The 12,033-nt window shown below is 48.6% G+C and overlaps 1 protein-coding gene across 2 annotated transcripts; it reads left to right on the top strand.

Moving 5' to 3' along the window:
- The first annotated feature begins 5,989 nt into the window (after positions 1-5,989).
- RGS4 (regulator of G protein signaling 4) lies at positions 5,990-11,527 on the top strand. 2 transcript variants are annotated; one of them, XM_042873944.1, is made up of 5 exons: positions 6,002-6,166; positions 7,192-7,296; positions 8,218-8,279; positions 9,070-9,236; positions 9,815-11,527. In XM_042873944.1, exons 1-5 carry the CDS (start codon positions 6,123-6,125, stop codon positions 10,064-10,066), a joined length of 630 nt encoding a protein of 209 aa, XP_042729878.1. In that variant the 5' UTR covers positions 6,002-6,122; the 3' UTR covers positions 10,067-11,527. The 2 variants fall into 2 exon arrangements, with proteins under 2 accessions (XP_042729879.1, XP_042729878.1); XM_042873945.1 differs by lacking the exon at positions 9,070-9,236 and having other exon boundaries at positions 5,990-6,166; positions 9,815-9,885.
- The last annotated feature ends 506 nt before the right edge of the window (positions 11,528-12,033 follow it).

Raw genomic sequence — 12,033 nt, 5'->3', positions numbered from 1 at the left:
TGCAGCCACCAGCATCCAGCCTGCATCCCAGGCAAGCATGACTTCAGAGGAGACAGGAAAAATTCAGCCATAGCCATTCTGCTGAGGAGATCAGAAGGATGAAATACAACAATATGGAGCATTTATTTCTTTTTTCCTTTTCTTTCCTGAAAAAGCAGACGTTTCTAAATGAGAAAGCTTTAACTGCTGTTGCTCTCAGCATGGTGCTGTGAGCATCAGCTGCCTGACACAGCTGAGCACCGTGTGCCATGAATTCTGCTCACAGCTTTTCTCCATATTTTTTCTGTGGCACAGTGGAGCTCAGATCTGCTGTAAAGTACTGCTGTAACAAGCATTTTAAACAAGAGGTGCTGGAAAACAGCTCATCAAGCAGTGGCTGTTTTCTAGTAGTCATTGCATGTGTGACAAACCATGTGCCCTTCTGTGCCACCAGCCTCAGTGCTGCATTTCCACATTTTTGCTACACTGAATGTTTACCATTTGCAGTTTCATCCTGTCTGATTCGCCTCCAAGACACAGGTTGAGGAACTTCAGGCTGGGATCAGCTTTTGTTCATGCCCTCTCCTTTGACTGCTTGCTCTTTGTGATTCCTCAGCCAGCAGCCTATTGCCCCACTGACAGCTGACATTTTTTAGAGCTGCTCTCCTGGCATCACAGAATGCTTTTGAATAGATGCTCCTCTGGTTCAGGTGCTATCCTTGCTTCTGTGTTCCCTTAGACTGCAAACACTCTGCGTCCCCACCCACAGACTTGCCAGGCATCACCTTTTAGATAGCCAGTGTACCCCTGAGGCAGGCACTGACAGATGCTTGCTGCTTTCAAACAGCGCTGTTTGAAAGCACGCTTAGAGAATTAAACATCCAACCTGTGACTGGAGCAGTGAGCAACAAGCTGTGGCTGCGCAGCTGTGACCTCACTACAAAGTATCCCCGGGGCTTTGCACTCCTGAACAAAGCTGTGTCCTCATTCCCTGGTGTGGGCCTCCAAGGTATGGCAGCTCTAATCCTGCTCTGCTGCTGCTGGAAAGATAACAGGAGAGGAAGGAAGGGAGGAAGGAAGATCAAGGCTGCAGATCTCGCCAGATATGCAGCCATAAAAGATGTAGGCTGTAACTTCACATCCTCCAGTGATCACCTCAGCAGAAGATAGCTCAGCCATGTTAAAAAGTCAAGCTTTTCAAAGCTGTAGACAAGAAGTCCCTGCACAGCTGGGTTGCCAAGGCGCAGGAAGAGCAGGGAGTGTTTCAGCTGTATGTAAAGGAGCTGGTGCTCACAGTTCCTGATGCAGCCATGCTCTCCCTTCTCGCTTTCTGCCTCCTCTGCATCCTCGGTTACGTTCACATGAAGCAGACAGCCCATGAGTGCGAGGTGCCCAAGGGAGCTGGGCACAGACCAGTGTCCTTTACTGGACATCAGCTTGGACAGGTGGTGGTGCCCAGTCCCTGCAGGCACCCAAGGTCAGGCTAGATGGGCTCTGAACACCTGATGGAGCTGTAGGTGCCCCTGTTCAGTGGAGAAATTGGATCAGATGGCCTTTAAAGGTCCCCTCCAAACCCAACAATCCTATGCTGCTATGATGGGGGCAGTCAGAGCTGTCCCACCTTCACGTCTCACTGCTGCTGCCTTGGTAGGGCATTTCCCAGCAAGCAGAGGAGCTATGTAGTCACCAAGCTATTAACCTTTTGATCAGTGCAGGAACACTGGTAGCACAGATGATAGCAGACCCGTCTGAAAAGGAGGTGATGTAATTGATACCAGCTGACATGATTTAATGGAAAAAACCAGACCTTTTCTAATGAACCTAATAGTGCTTTTTTTTCTGAGACAGATGTGGTGATAAAACAGATTTATAAATGAGTCTGACTTGCTATCAATATTTGGGTTAAAATACCATGAAATCCATATTAAATGGACTCAAACTGGCTGAGACATTTCAAAGTGTTTTTAGTATTTGGAAAGCATCAGTGAAGAAGCATATGGTAGCTTGGTTTGTGGTCCAGTGTTATTCAAAACTTTCTGAGTGATCAAGAGGAAATGTTTAATGGGCTGTTAATCACAATGGATGATGAGATGGAGATCTGGGAACTGGAAGGCAAATTACTCAAACTGCAGCTTTTTCTGCTGTTTGATGCCCAGAAACAAGAGCAATGGTCAGACAAAAAACTCTTTGTTTCATTGGCAAACCCAAACCAGGAGAAAAAAAGTCTGTTTGGGCAGAACAAAATTCTTCATTTGCTACAAGTTCAAGTATTTTTTTCTGATTTTTCTCAGCCTTCTTGATAGCAACAGAAGTAGGCAACCCAGAAACTAAGGACTGAAGAAAAAGCAATACCCCAAAACAACCACCACCCTAAACGAGTAGTACATAATAGGAAATACCTGGGAGTGTGGGAACATTGAATGAGTTGCTTCTTTGGTTGTATAAAGTCTATGAAGATGGAGCCTGCTTCATGAATAAGCCAACATCTACAGAGCATCACTTCAGAGAGGTGCAGGCTCAACAGAACAACTCAAAGCTGCATCGCCTTTAAAAGTTCATTTTATCGTAGACAAGAAAAGCAAAGAGGTGACTGGGTCAGCCTGGAGATAAATCCACTCACAGAAATTCTGCATGTGAGCAGCGAATGAAGCATGTGGCAGCAGGGTGAGTCATGGCTCTCGTCAGGGCTAATTGGGGAATGGATGCTTTCCCTGCACAGGCTGCCTTGGGCTGCTTACTAGGGCTGTGACTGCAGTCATGCATGAAGTCAGGCACTGCACTGCGGAGACATGGGACAGTTCTGTTTCTTTGTGCTGTGGAATGCCACTTCTAGGAATCCCTGTGCTGGCTGGGGGACCTGATGGAGACAAATTAGGCTTTTTCATGCATCTTTGAGAGAAGCCAGACGCCGGCAGAACCCCAGGACAGAAAACATGGCTGCTTGTAGTGTCAGATGTAGGCACACACAGAGTTGACTCAACCAAACTCACACCCAAACAGTCCTTCCAGGGCACCTTCTTCCCAGGTCATTAGTGGTAATTCAATCAAATCATGCATGTGAGTGGAGAAGATCTGGTCCTTGTCAGCAGAACAGTCTTACTCACTGACAACAATACTGGAGAAGGAATCTGTGGTGGGTAGGATTCCATGCAAGAGAGTGCTTGCAGGCAGGGAGCAGGCATACTGCCATGGGGATGCTCAGCACCCAGAGACATGCTAGGGCAGTCCTGAGGAGACTGGCAGACCAGCAGGAACAGCAGAAAGAGATATCCAGCCTGTACAAGCCTCAGCAAGGCACAGCAGGGATAGAGCCTTCTGCTGCTGGGAGGGCAATGGCCTCTGGTAGCTTGAGTCTGGGCAATGACCACAGGAGCAGTACTGCTATGCTCCCAGCCTCCTCCCACGGCCTGTGCTGTGAGCTAAGGGACACATCCTGCACTGTGAGCTGAGGGATGCATCCCACACACACACTAGTGGGGGAGGTGGATGAGCATGTACATGGATTGTTCCCTAGCAATAGTGGCAGGAGGGAAAGCTCTGCTCTACCTACCAGGCCACTGTGAGGAATTCCTTGGCATTTACTTAGTTTTTTTGAGGCTCTTTTCGCTTCTGACAGCATCACGTTTCAAGGCTGTGGCAGTATTTGTTAGAGATATTTTGGCAGGGAGCCCCTAGCCTCACACCCCCTGCCCATCCTCACTACTGACCTCCCCACCCTTCTCTGTCCACAGGCAAGGCAAGCAAAGATTGCATGGCACGCACAAGAGCTGCCATGCTTGCACCTGGCAGGGATGAGATCTTGGCATCAAGAACAGCCCTACCTGTGTGCTGGGAGAAAAGAGCTCATACAAGAGGAACAGATAGAAGGAAGTATTTCTCATTGGGGACCATCTGTAGCAGCTAAGATGATACTGAACTTCAACAGCTGGGAAACACAGCAGGGAGGAGAAACACAACACAAACCCACGCTCCTGGCAGGAGGAACAGACTGAACAAGCATGTGTTAATGAGCTGGAAAGAGCAAAATTTTGAATGCTGCAAAATTCTGGGAGTCTGCATGCCCAGTCTGGAGAAGGTGGTCTTAATTGCAAATTGCCTAATTCTTAATTGCTGTCTGTTGTGCTGGCAGCGTTAGAAAATGCTTCTTGTTCTCACAGCCTGCTCAAACAGAAATTGGGGTATCCAGAAGGTAAGTGAATGTTGAGAACTGCACAGGAAATGTGCTTACTGTATAAAGAAAGTGTAAGATTCCTAAATTTCTGAATACACCCATTTGCAGAAAAACTGCAGAATTTCTGTGTCCTGGACACAGGTTCCCTGGCTTAGCAAGCATGAGTGTGCTACAGTCTGCTAGCAGCAGTAGAATCTCGCAAGTGTAAGATTAAAATTAATTACATCTTTAAATTGCTCAATTAAGTCAGATTTTTCTCCTTGGCCATATTCTGCTCTTTGACTTCTGAAACAGGATACATCAGAGAGCTTTGGCACCAGCTCTGCAGTGCTCTGTCACCCCCCACAGACCCACCCAAGTGCTGTTGGCTCACCAACACTCAGATGAAGTATGACAGTGCCTTGTGCTACAGTTAAATTTTAGTCCAAACAGTGTGGGAACTGCACAGCTCAGGTCTGGCAGTAGTCACATTAGAACAAAAGCATTTTAAGGTTTATTGGAGCACTTAATGCTCCACTTCGTGAACATCCAGTGCAGGTAACAAACTGAGAGGATGCAGTGTGCCAAGGCAGGTAAGCTAGTCCAGGAGTTGGGTCTTCTGTGCTGCAGGCTGGAGGCTGCAGAGATATGGGAGGGAAGAGCTTACCCTACACCTTTTCCAGGCTGTGGGCAAAGTATTTCAAATGTCCTAGGGAGAGGGAGCCCAGCAGTGGGCAATGTGGGCAGACAGCCTGCTGCTGAACTGAAGCTGCTTTGTTTCACAGGAGCAGCATGTGCACATGATGGTGCATGACACCCTCTTCTAAGATGGTAGACTGTGCTGAGCAGCAACTCAGTAAGTATCAGCCAGCTCTTGCTTCCAGAGGGGTGCTTTCAGCCTGCTTCTGCCTTCTGCACCCTCCTGGAGGTGAGGAGAAGTGGCACAGCTGGAGTCTTCCACTCTCCTTCAGAACTACACCAAAACCAAGCAGTGCAGCCAAGCATCCCCATGCCCAGGTGTGTGGTGCATCCTTTAGCACAGAGCAGCCTCAATGCTGCCAGGAAGTCCCCTCCGAGGAGGCACTGCTATGCCCAGTGTGTTGATGAATCTTCTCCCCTTGGTGCTCAGATACACTGAGTAGCAAGGTCTGGCTTTTGAGTGGGGGCAAATGCAGATGAAGAAGTGAGGTGTTAGTGATACCCGTATATTTAAGGCAGCCATGTTCTCAATGTCTCATCTTTTTTTTTCCTACACATATGCACGAGCTGTCCTTAAATATAAATGTGCTGGGACTAACTCATTTTGTATTCCAGTGGTGATGTGCTCCTCAGACCTCTTTTTTCAGCCTGATCAAAGGCATATATCCACACGCCTCCAGAACGAAAGTACCCAGTCTCATTTGCCTGGGTAGTTCCCTGGTGAATTCACATTCCTGTTTCCTCACAGCTCCAGCTTCTGCATTTGCTGAGGCTGTGGGAACCTATGGGGTTTTGAATTCTTGTCCCTTATTTTCACTAGGTTCCTCCAAAAAGAATGGGAAAATGAACCAAGGAACTGGCAGAACAGATTCCCCTGACCCTTTGCCCCTCTGAAATCTTCCCCCAGCTTTTATCTGCACCATTTCATCTTTTGAGACAGGGGAAAGCCCCTGGAGCTTTTTCCATCCTTTGCAAAGAATCCATCTCTGCAGCCACCCAGCTTCATTTCTGGTAAGATTTTCAGTCCCACTCAGCCATTTGTCTCAGCTTATACGTCACCCTCTTCCTCTTGGGTGGGCAGAAGGGGGACGGTGCAGCTGCTATGCTGGCTGCTGACTGGGTCACTGAGCTCTGCTGGGCTGGCTGGGCTAGGCTATAAAACAGAGCCACGCCAAGCAGCTGGCTCACAGGCAGACCGAATTCTGCAGCCAGCAAAGGACCTGCGCAGCCCCTGCTGCTTCCTGCCTTGTGGTTATTTTTTTTCCTGGAATACAGACCTGACCTTGGGAGCAAGATGTGCAAGGGACTCGCTGCACTGCCAGCCACTTGCTTAAAAAGGTACTGTTTATTTCTGAGCATCTCTCATGGTCTTGTTAGCCTGGAGATACGCTGAAATGCACTTTGTGTCTGAGGTAGAAGTGGCAGATTTGGCTCTGATTCCTCTGTAAGATTAGATACAAATGATGGTTTACGGGCTTTTTACTGTTAGTCAGAAACAGAATTGCCTAAGGGATTTGTACTGAGCTGTGGGAATGCTACAACCGTCCTTCCCATCAGCAAAACAAACAGCTTGCAGCATTGCTCTGCCTTGATATTCCTGTCATCTGCTTATGCCACAAGCTTTTACCCCTTTTCTGCTTTCAGCGCTCTATCTCTGGTGAGTTTCCTTTTCTTGATTTCTTTGAGGGGGAAGCAAGGCAGACATGATTTCACAACAACTGGGGTTCATTCCCCAGAACACAGCCCAAGTTAGAAACCAAACTTTGCAGGAGCAGGAGACAGGTGCTGATGTGGGGTGGCTGTGCCCCATGTGTGGCACTGGCCAGGACACCCCTGTGCTGGCTGAGCTGCCTGTGCACCCCCAGCACCATGAGCTGCCCCACAGCCCAGTATGTACGCCTGCTGTCATCTGGGAAAAAAGGCTGCCTGCTCAACATGGCTTTGGAAACAAATAATACTGACACCCTCCTGTAGGAAGGCATTAGTAAGCATAGAATCAGACACTGGTAGCTGGGCAAGTCAGTTCAGGGAGAAGCAGCACATTTAGTGATATTTTTCTATCACAGTATTTTAAGTGTAAACAATTAGTAGTAATACAACCGTTTCTCCCCCTTTGCCAGCCCTCCCTGCAGGCTGAGGAGCTCAGCAAGATGATGCTGCTGAGAGTGAGAAATGAACACTTTGACTTTGCTGTATTTTGTCTAGCAAATGAAACAAGGAGTGAAAAGTCAGCACTGGAGTCACTGGCTGTGACCTGCTTTGGTCTAACCAAACAGTGCTGAACAAGCTTACTGCAGTCAAGGTGGCTGCAGAGGGAGTCATAGTGCATTATTCTCATGTCATTCTTGAATTGTTTCTTTCAGTGCCAAGGATATGAAGCATCGTCTGGGTGTCTTGCTGCAGAAGTCAGACTCCTGTGACTATGGCTCTCCACAGGGCAAGAAGGAGAAAGTATCTCCAAGCCAGAGGTAAGAGCTGTGTTGCCATGCAGTTGAGCAAAGGTTGGCTGCAATGTGCTGTTTACTCCTGCAGTGAGATGGAGTCATTAGCATTTCTGCTGCTGCTGCTGCTTCATAGTGCCTCCTGAACTCCTGTGTGCTTGAATCCAGAATTGAATGCACTCTCAATACGTTTGCAGACGACACCAAGCTGGGAGGAAGTGTCAGTCTGCCTGAGGGTAGGAAGGCCCTGCAGAGAGATCTGGATGGGCTGATCGCTGGACTGAGGCCAATGGGACAAAGTTCAACAAGATGAAGTGCCAGGTGCCGCACTTTGGTCACAACAGCCCCATGCAATGGTGCAGGCTTGGGGCAGAGTGGCTGGCAAGCTGTGTGGAGGAAAAGGATCAGGGCTGTTGGTCAATGCTCAGCTGAACATATAAGCCAGCAGTGTGCCCAGATGGCCAAGAAGGCCAACAGCATCCTGGCTTGTATCAAAAATAGTGCATCTGGCAGGAGCAGGAGGTGATCATCCCTCTCTATTCAGCTCTAGTGAGGCCACAACACAAGTGCTCTGTTCAGTGTTGGGCCCCTCACTACAAGAAAGACATTGATGCCCTGGAGCATGTCCAGAGAAAGGCAAGAAGGCTATGAAGAATCTGGAATACAAACCTGATGAGAAGGGACTGAGGGAACTGGGAGTGTTTAGTCTGGAGGAGGCTCAGGGGTGACCTTATTGCTCTCCACACCAACCTGAAAGGAGGCACTGGCACAGGCTGCCCAGGGAAGTGGTGGAGTCACTGTCACTGGAGGTGCTCAAGAACCATGTAGATGAGGCACTGAGATGTGGTTAGTGGGCATGCTGTGAGTGGGCTGATGGTTGGACTAGATCTTCTTAGCGGTTTTTTTCAACTTTAATGATTCTGTGATTCTCCCTTTTTCTCCTGACAGGGTTAGCCAAGAGGAAGTCAAAAAGTGGGCAGAGTCATTGGAAAATTTGATCCATCATGACAGTAAGTAAAGAGTTTCCTTCTGCTGATGCTGATGCTGAGGAGGAGATGCTGAGGGTCCCACCAGCAGCCAACATGCCTAGCAGTCCTAAGAGGCATGGGGTGTTATCTTGTGTCTTTTAACAGCACGATGTAGCTCCTTTGGCCTCTGGGAGGGGTGGTGAAGGGTGCTGTATGTGAGATCCAAGGGGCATCAAGAGCGGCGCTTTGGCTGACTGCTAGGCTGTCCCTTTTGTGAGGGCAACTGTTCCACTCCTGTGCCAGATGATTTCAGGAGCAGCAAGACTGCAGCACGCAGTCTTTAACATTGGGTTAAACAAGAGGCAGAAAGCAGAGAAGCTATTTCCAGCTGAATCTCCATGGGAGACTTTGTCTTCCTATCAGTTCCAGACCACACTGATGCCCTTGAGGTTTCCTTCACGCCATTCCCATGGCCTGAGACTCTGCAGCATATGCTAGCTGGCTCCTCAGGTCCTTCTGGGATCATACAAGTTGCTTGTGTTCTGGCTGAGCCACAGAGGGTCACAGTGTGGGGGCAGGCAGCTGAGGACCCACGTCTGACATCCCAGTGGGACCTGCCTGAATTCCAGCCTCCTTTGGCCTGCACGAGCTGCTGCTGTGGAGGCTGGAGCTGTTGCCAGCGGAAAGGAATTGCTCAGTCAAGGGTAATCCAGAACTGCTGTTTGCTGAGGCATATGGTGTTCATATGTGTTGACCAAACCCAGAAATTAACGCTCTTACCTGCTCTGATTTTCCTCTATAAACCCTATATATTTTCCTCCATGATCTGTAGGAGGTCTGGCTGCTTTCCGTGCTTTTCTCAAATCTGAGTACAGTGAGGAAAACATCGAGTTCTGGGTCAGTTGTGAGGACTACAAGAAAACCAAGTCACCAGCCAAGCTCAGCCCCAAGGCCAGGAAGATATATGATGAATTCATCTCTGTGCAGGCAACAAAAGAGGTATGTGCACAGAATAATTTTTGGGCATAGATTGGCATATATATGAGCACCCTTCACACGACATTATACACGACATAGACCCCAGGTCCTGAACCAGGCCAGAAATAGGGAAAAGAATTCTGGTAGTTTCACAAGAATTGAAAAGTGCCTCTTCTCTTGTGCTTAGCAAGGAAATAGTGTCATCTTTATTGTGTTAATATTTAACTTGGATAGAGAGAAAGTGGGTCTAGTTATGTGGCCGTCCCACATGCACACTTAGGTGGGAAAAGCCCAAGAGGATGCTGATTCCCAGTGTTCCACCTGCTCCGTGTTCCACCTCCTCTTGAAGTTGCTTGAGGTTAGTGCCGGGCTGAATCCCAGAGGAGCATGTGTCAGTCTGCCCTGACAATTCATCTAGCAGAAGAGATGCATTGGTGTCCATCTGCATGGATTATTTGAAGGCTACAGGGTGTCCAAGGGTCATTTCAGACCACTGCCCACACGGACAGATTAAGTTTACTTGGTGGAGTTAGGAGGCACTTGGATATGCTAACCATTCCTGGGACAGATGCTACTTATGCTGTCCCTTTGGCCCACAGGTCAACCTGGATTCATGCACACGGGAGAAGACGAGCCACAATATGCTGGAGCCTACACTGTCCTGCTTTGATGAGGCTCAGAGAAAAATATTCACCCTCATGGAGAAGGATTCTTACCGCCGTTTCCTCAAGTCCCCCTACTACCTGGACTTGGTCAGCCCACCCACAGCTGGCTGTGGGCCCGAAAACTGCAAAAGAGCCCAGGCTCATGCCATAGACTGTAACTCTAATATCATTTCCCAGTGTGCCTGAACCTGCAGTGAGGTCAGGAGCAGGCTGGGCTCTCGTAGGAATATATGGCAGCAAAAGCATTCATTGGCATGAAGCAACAGAGCTGTCTTCAGTAGCTGTCTAATGTCCCCATTGTGTCCCGTGTCATGCAGCAGCCAGCATTTGTAACCCAAACCAGGCTCAGTTTGTGTAGCAAACCCTCCGACTCCGACTGTGTAGGAGCCCTGGGGTCTGTCTGATGTGAGAGCGCAGTGAGGTCACTGTGGGTCCATTTCTGACAAGCACTGAGCCCAGGAGGGTGGGAGCAGCAGGGAAGGGGCACACACACTCACACCTAGTGCTGGCCATAAAGGGAACAGTCTCATGGTGTCACGGTGTGACGCGTAGCAAGGAGCAGGGAGGCCACGCAAGGTGGTGTGGACTGATACCTCTCACCCCTTCTAATCAGCAAGAGCTTAGGTGGGAAGGAAGGACTTGGTCTGGTCCTTAGCTGTTTGTATAGCTCCCAGCTATCAGGCACAGGAAGAGCTCCACTCTTTCTTGAAGGGAGATCAACACTTTCAGGCTAGCACACAGTCTCCTATGGTCATTACACAAAATTGCATGAAAGCTATCTCTGAGCTGCTTTTCCTGTCTGTAGCATCTAGATGAAGTTGGGTGAGGACCTTATGTTTTTTTAAGGCTGCACAGAGCTATTATTTGGGGGGAGGTTCAGTTTTTTGAACATAATTGTACCCTTCACACTCCCAAACTAAATCTATCATTCTTATACTATAGCAGAGCAGAACTGAAACATGTTCCTTCTCTTCTAGACAGATATTAGTAACTCCTGAACGCAGGTTTGCCTGTCCTGACTTGAATGAAGCAATTTGTAATGGACTAAGACCACTATTACAACAGCTAAGGAGGGAAGGCGCTGCTTGGGAATACTTGAAATATTACAGGCTTTTTTTTTTGTTAGTTTGTTAGTTTGTTTGCTTTTTAAGTTATTAATGTAAGTTATTCATGTCATCCAGTAGTTGCATTACTCACTTTTGTCCTGAAGATGGTGGAAGGGGTGTGCTGGCCTCGCTACTGCTCCTGGGCTCTGGTCATACTCTCCCCAGCTCTCAGTCTTTCCCTAGCTGGAAATTGCTGCTCTGACAGCCATACATTCCTCGCACTGCATCCCTGCTCAGACAACTGTCCTCACAGGGGTTCTGACATGGCAGAAGGCTGTGGCTCTCCAGTAGGTGCTTTGAGGCCCACACAAAAGCATCACTTCCCACATTTGCTTTCTTTTGCATTTCTTTGTATGCTGACACATACCACCCTGCATGTTCAGCTGCAAGATGGAGAGCTTCTAATACTCTGAGCATAGCTGAGCATGTGGCTATGTTTTATTTGCCTCTGGTACTGGGAACTCTTGACAACTCTTGCAAAAAAAATGTATTGATATTTAAATAATAATGAATACATACTAAATAAAACATATTTGGATTAGTCCCTGCTAAAGTGCTGTTGTGTGAACCAAAGAATGCGCGGTGATGCAATTCACTGACTAAAGTTCCTCTGGAAAGTCATTTCACAAGTGGCTCTGCTCCCATTGTTTTAAATCGCGGAAGGGTGAAGCAGCCATTAAACCCCTACAGGTGTGCTCCCCCGCAGAGGCATCCATCATCTTGGGGCAGGGAGTAGGGGTGGGCTTTTTGGGGTCCATGCTGTTCCTAACAGGGAATGCCCACCCTCGTCACAGGGCTGGGGTGAGCACAGGGCCACCCATGGTTGGGGAAACCTCCTCATTGCAAATCCCTGGTGTCCCATGTGCCTCTGCAGCTGGGATCTCCCCTTCCCCACCTGCACATCAGAGCTCCAGAGGGGAGCACACTGCAGCTCAGGGCTCAACCTGACCATGTGCCCAAGCACTGCAGAGGTAGAGCTGCCCACTGGGGGATGCTCAGGCTGTGCTGGCGCCAGGGATTTCCTCCGCTCTAGTCTCTTGGGGTGGT

Source organism: Lagopus leucura, unplaced genomic scaffold, assembly GCF_019238085.1.
Source record: "Lagopus leucura isolate 7727_CA_CO unplaced genomic scaffold, USGS_WTPT01 Super-Scaffold_100009, whole genome shotgun sequence".
Classification (NCBI taxonomy): domain Eukaryota; kingdom Metazoa; phylum Chordata; class Aves; order Galliformes; family Phasianidae; genus Lagopus; species Lagopus leucura.
Note: the sequence above shows the minus strand (reverse complement) of the source record. Positions and strands in the feature narration are given on the sequence as shown.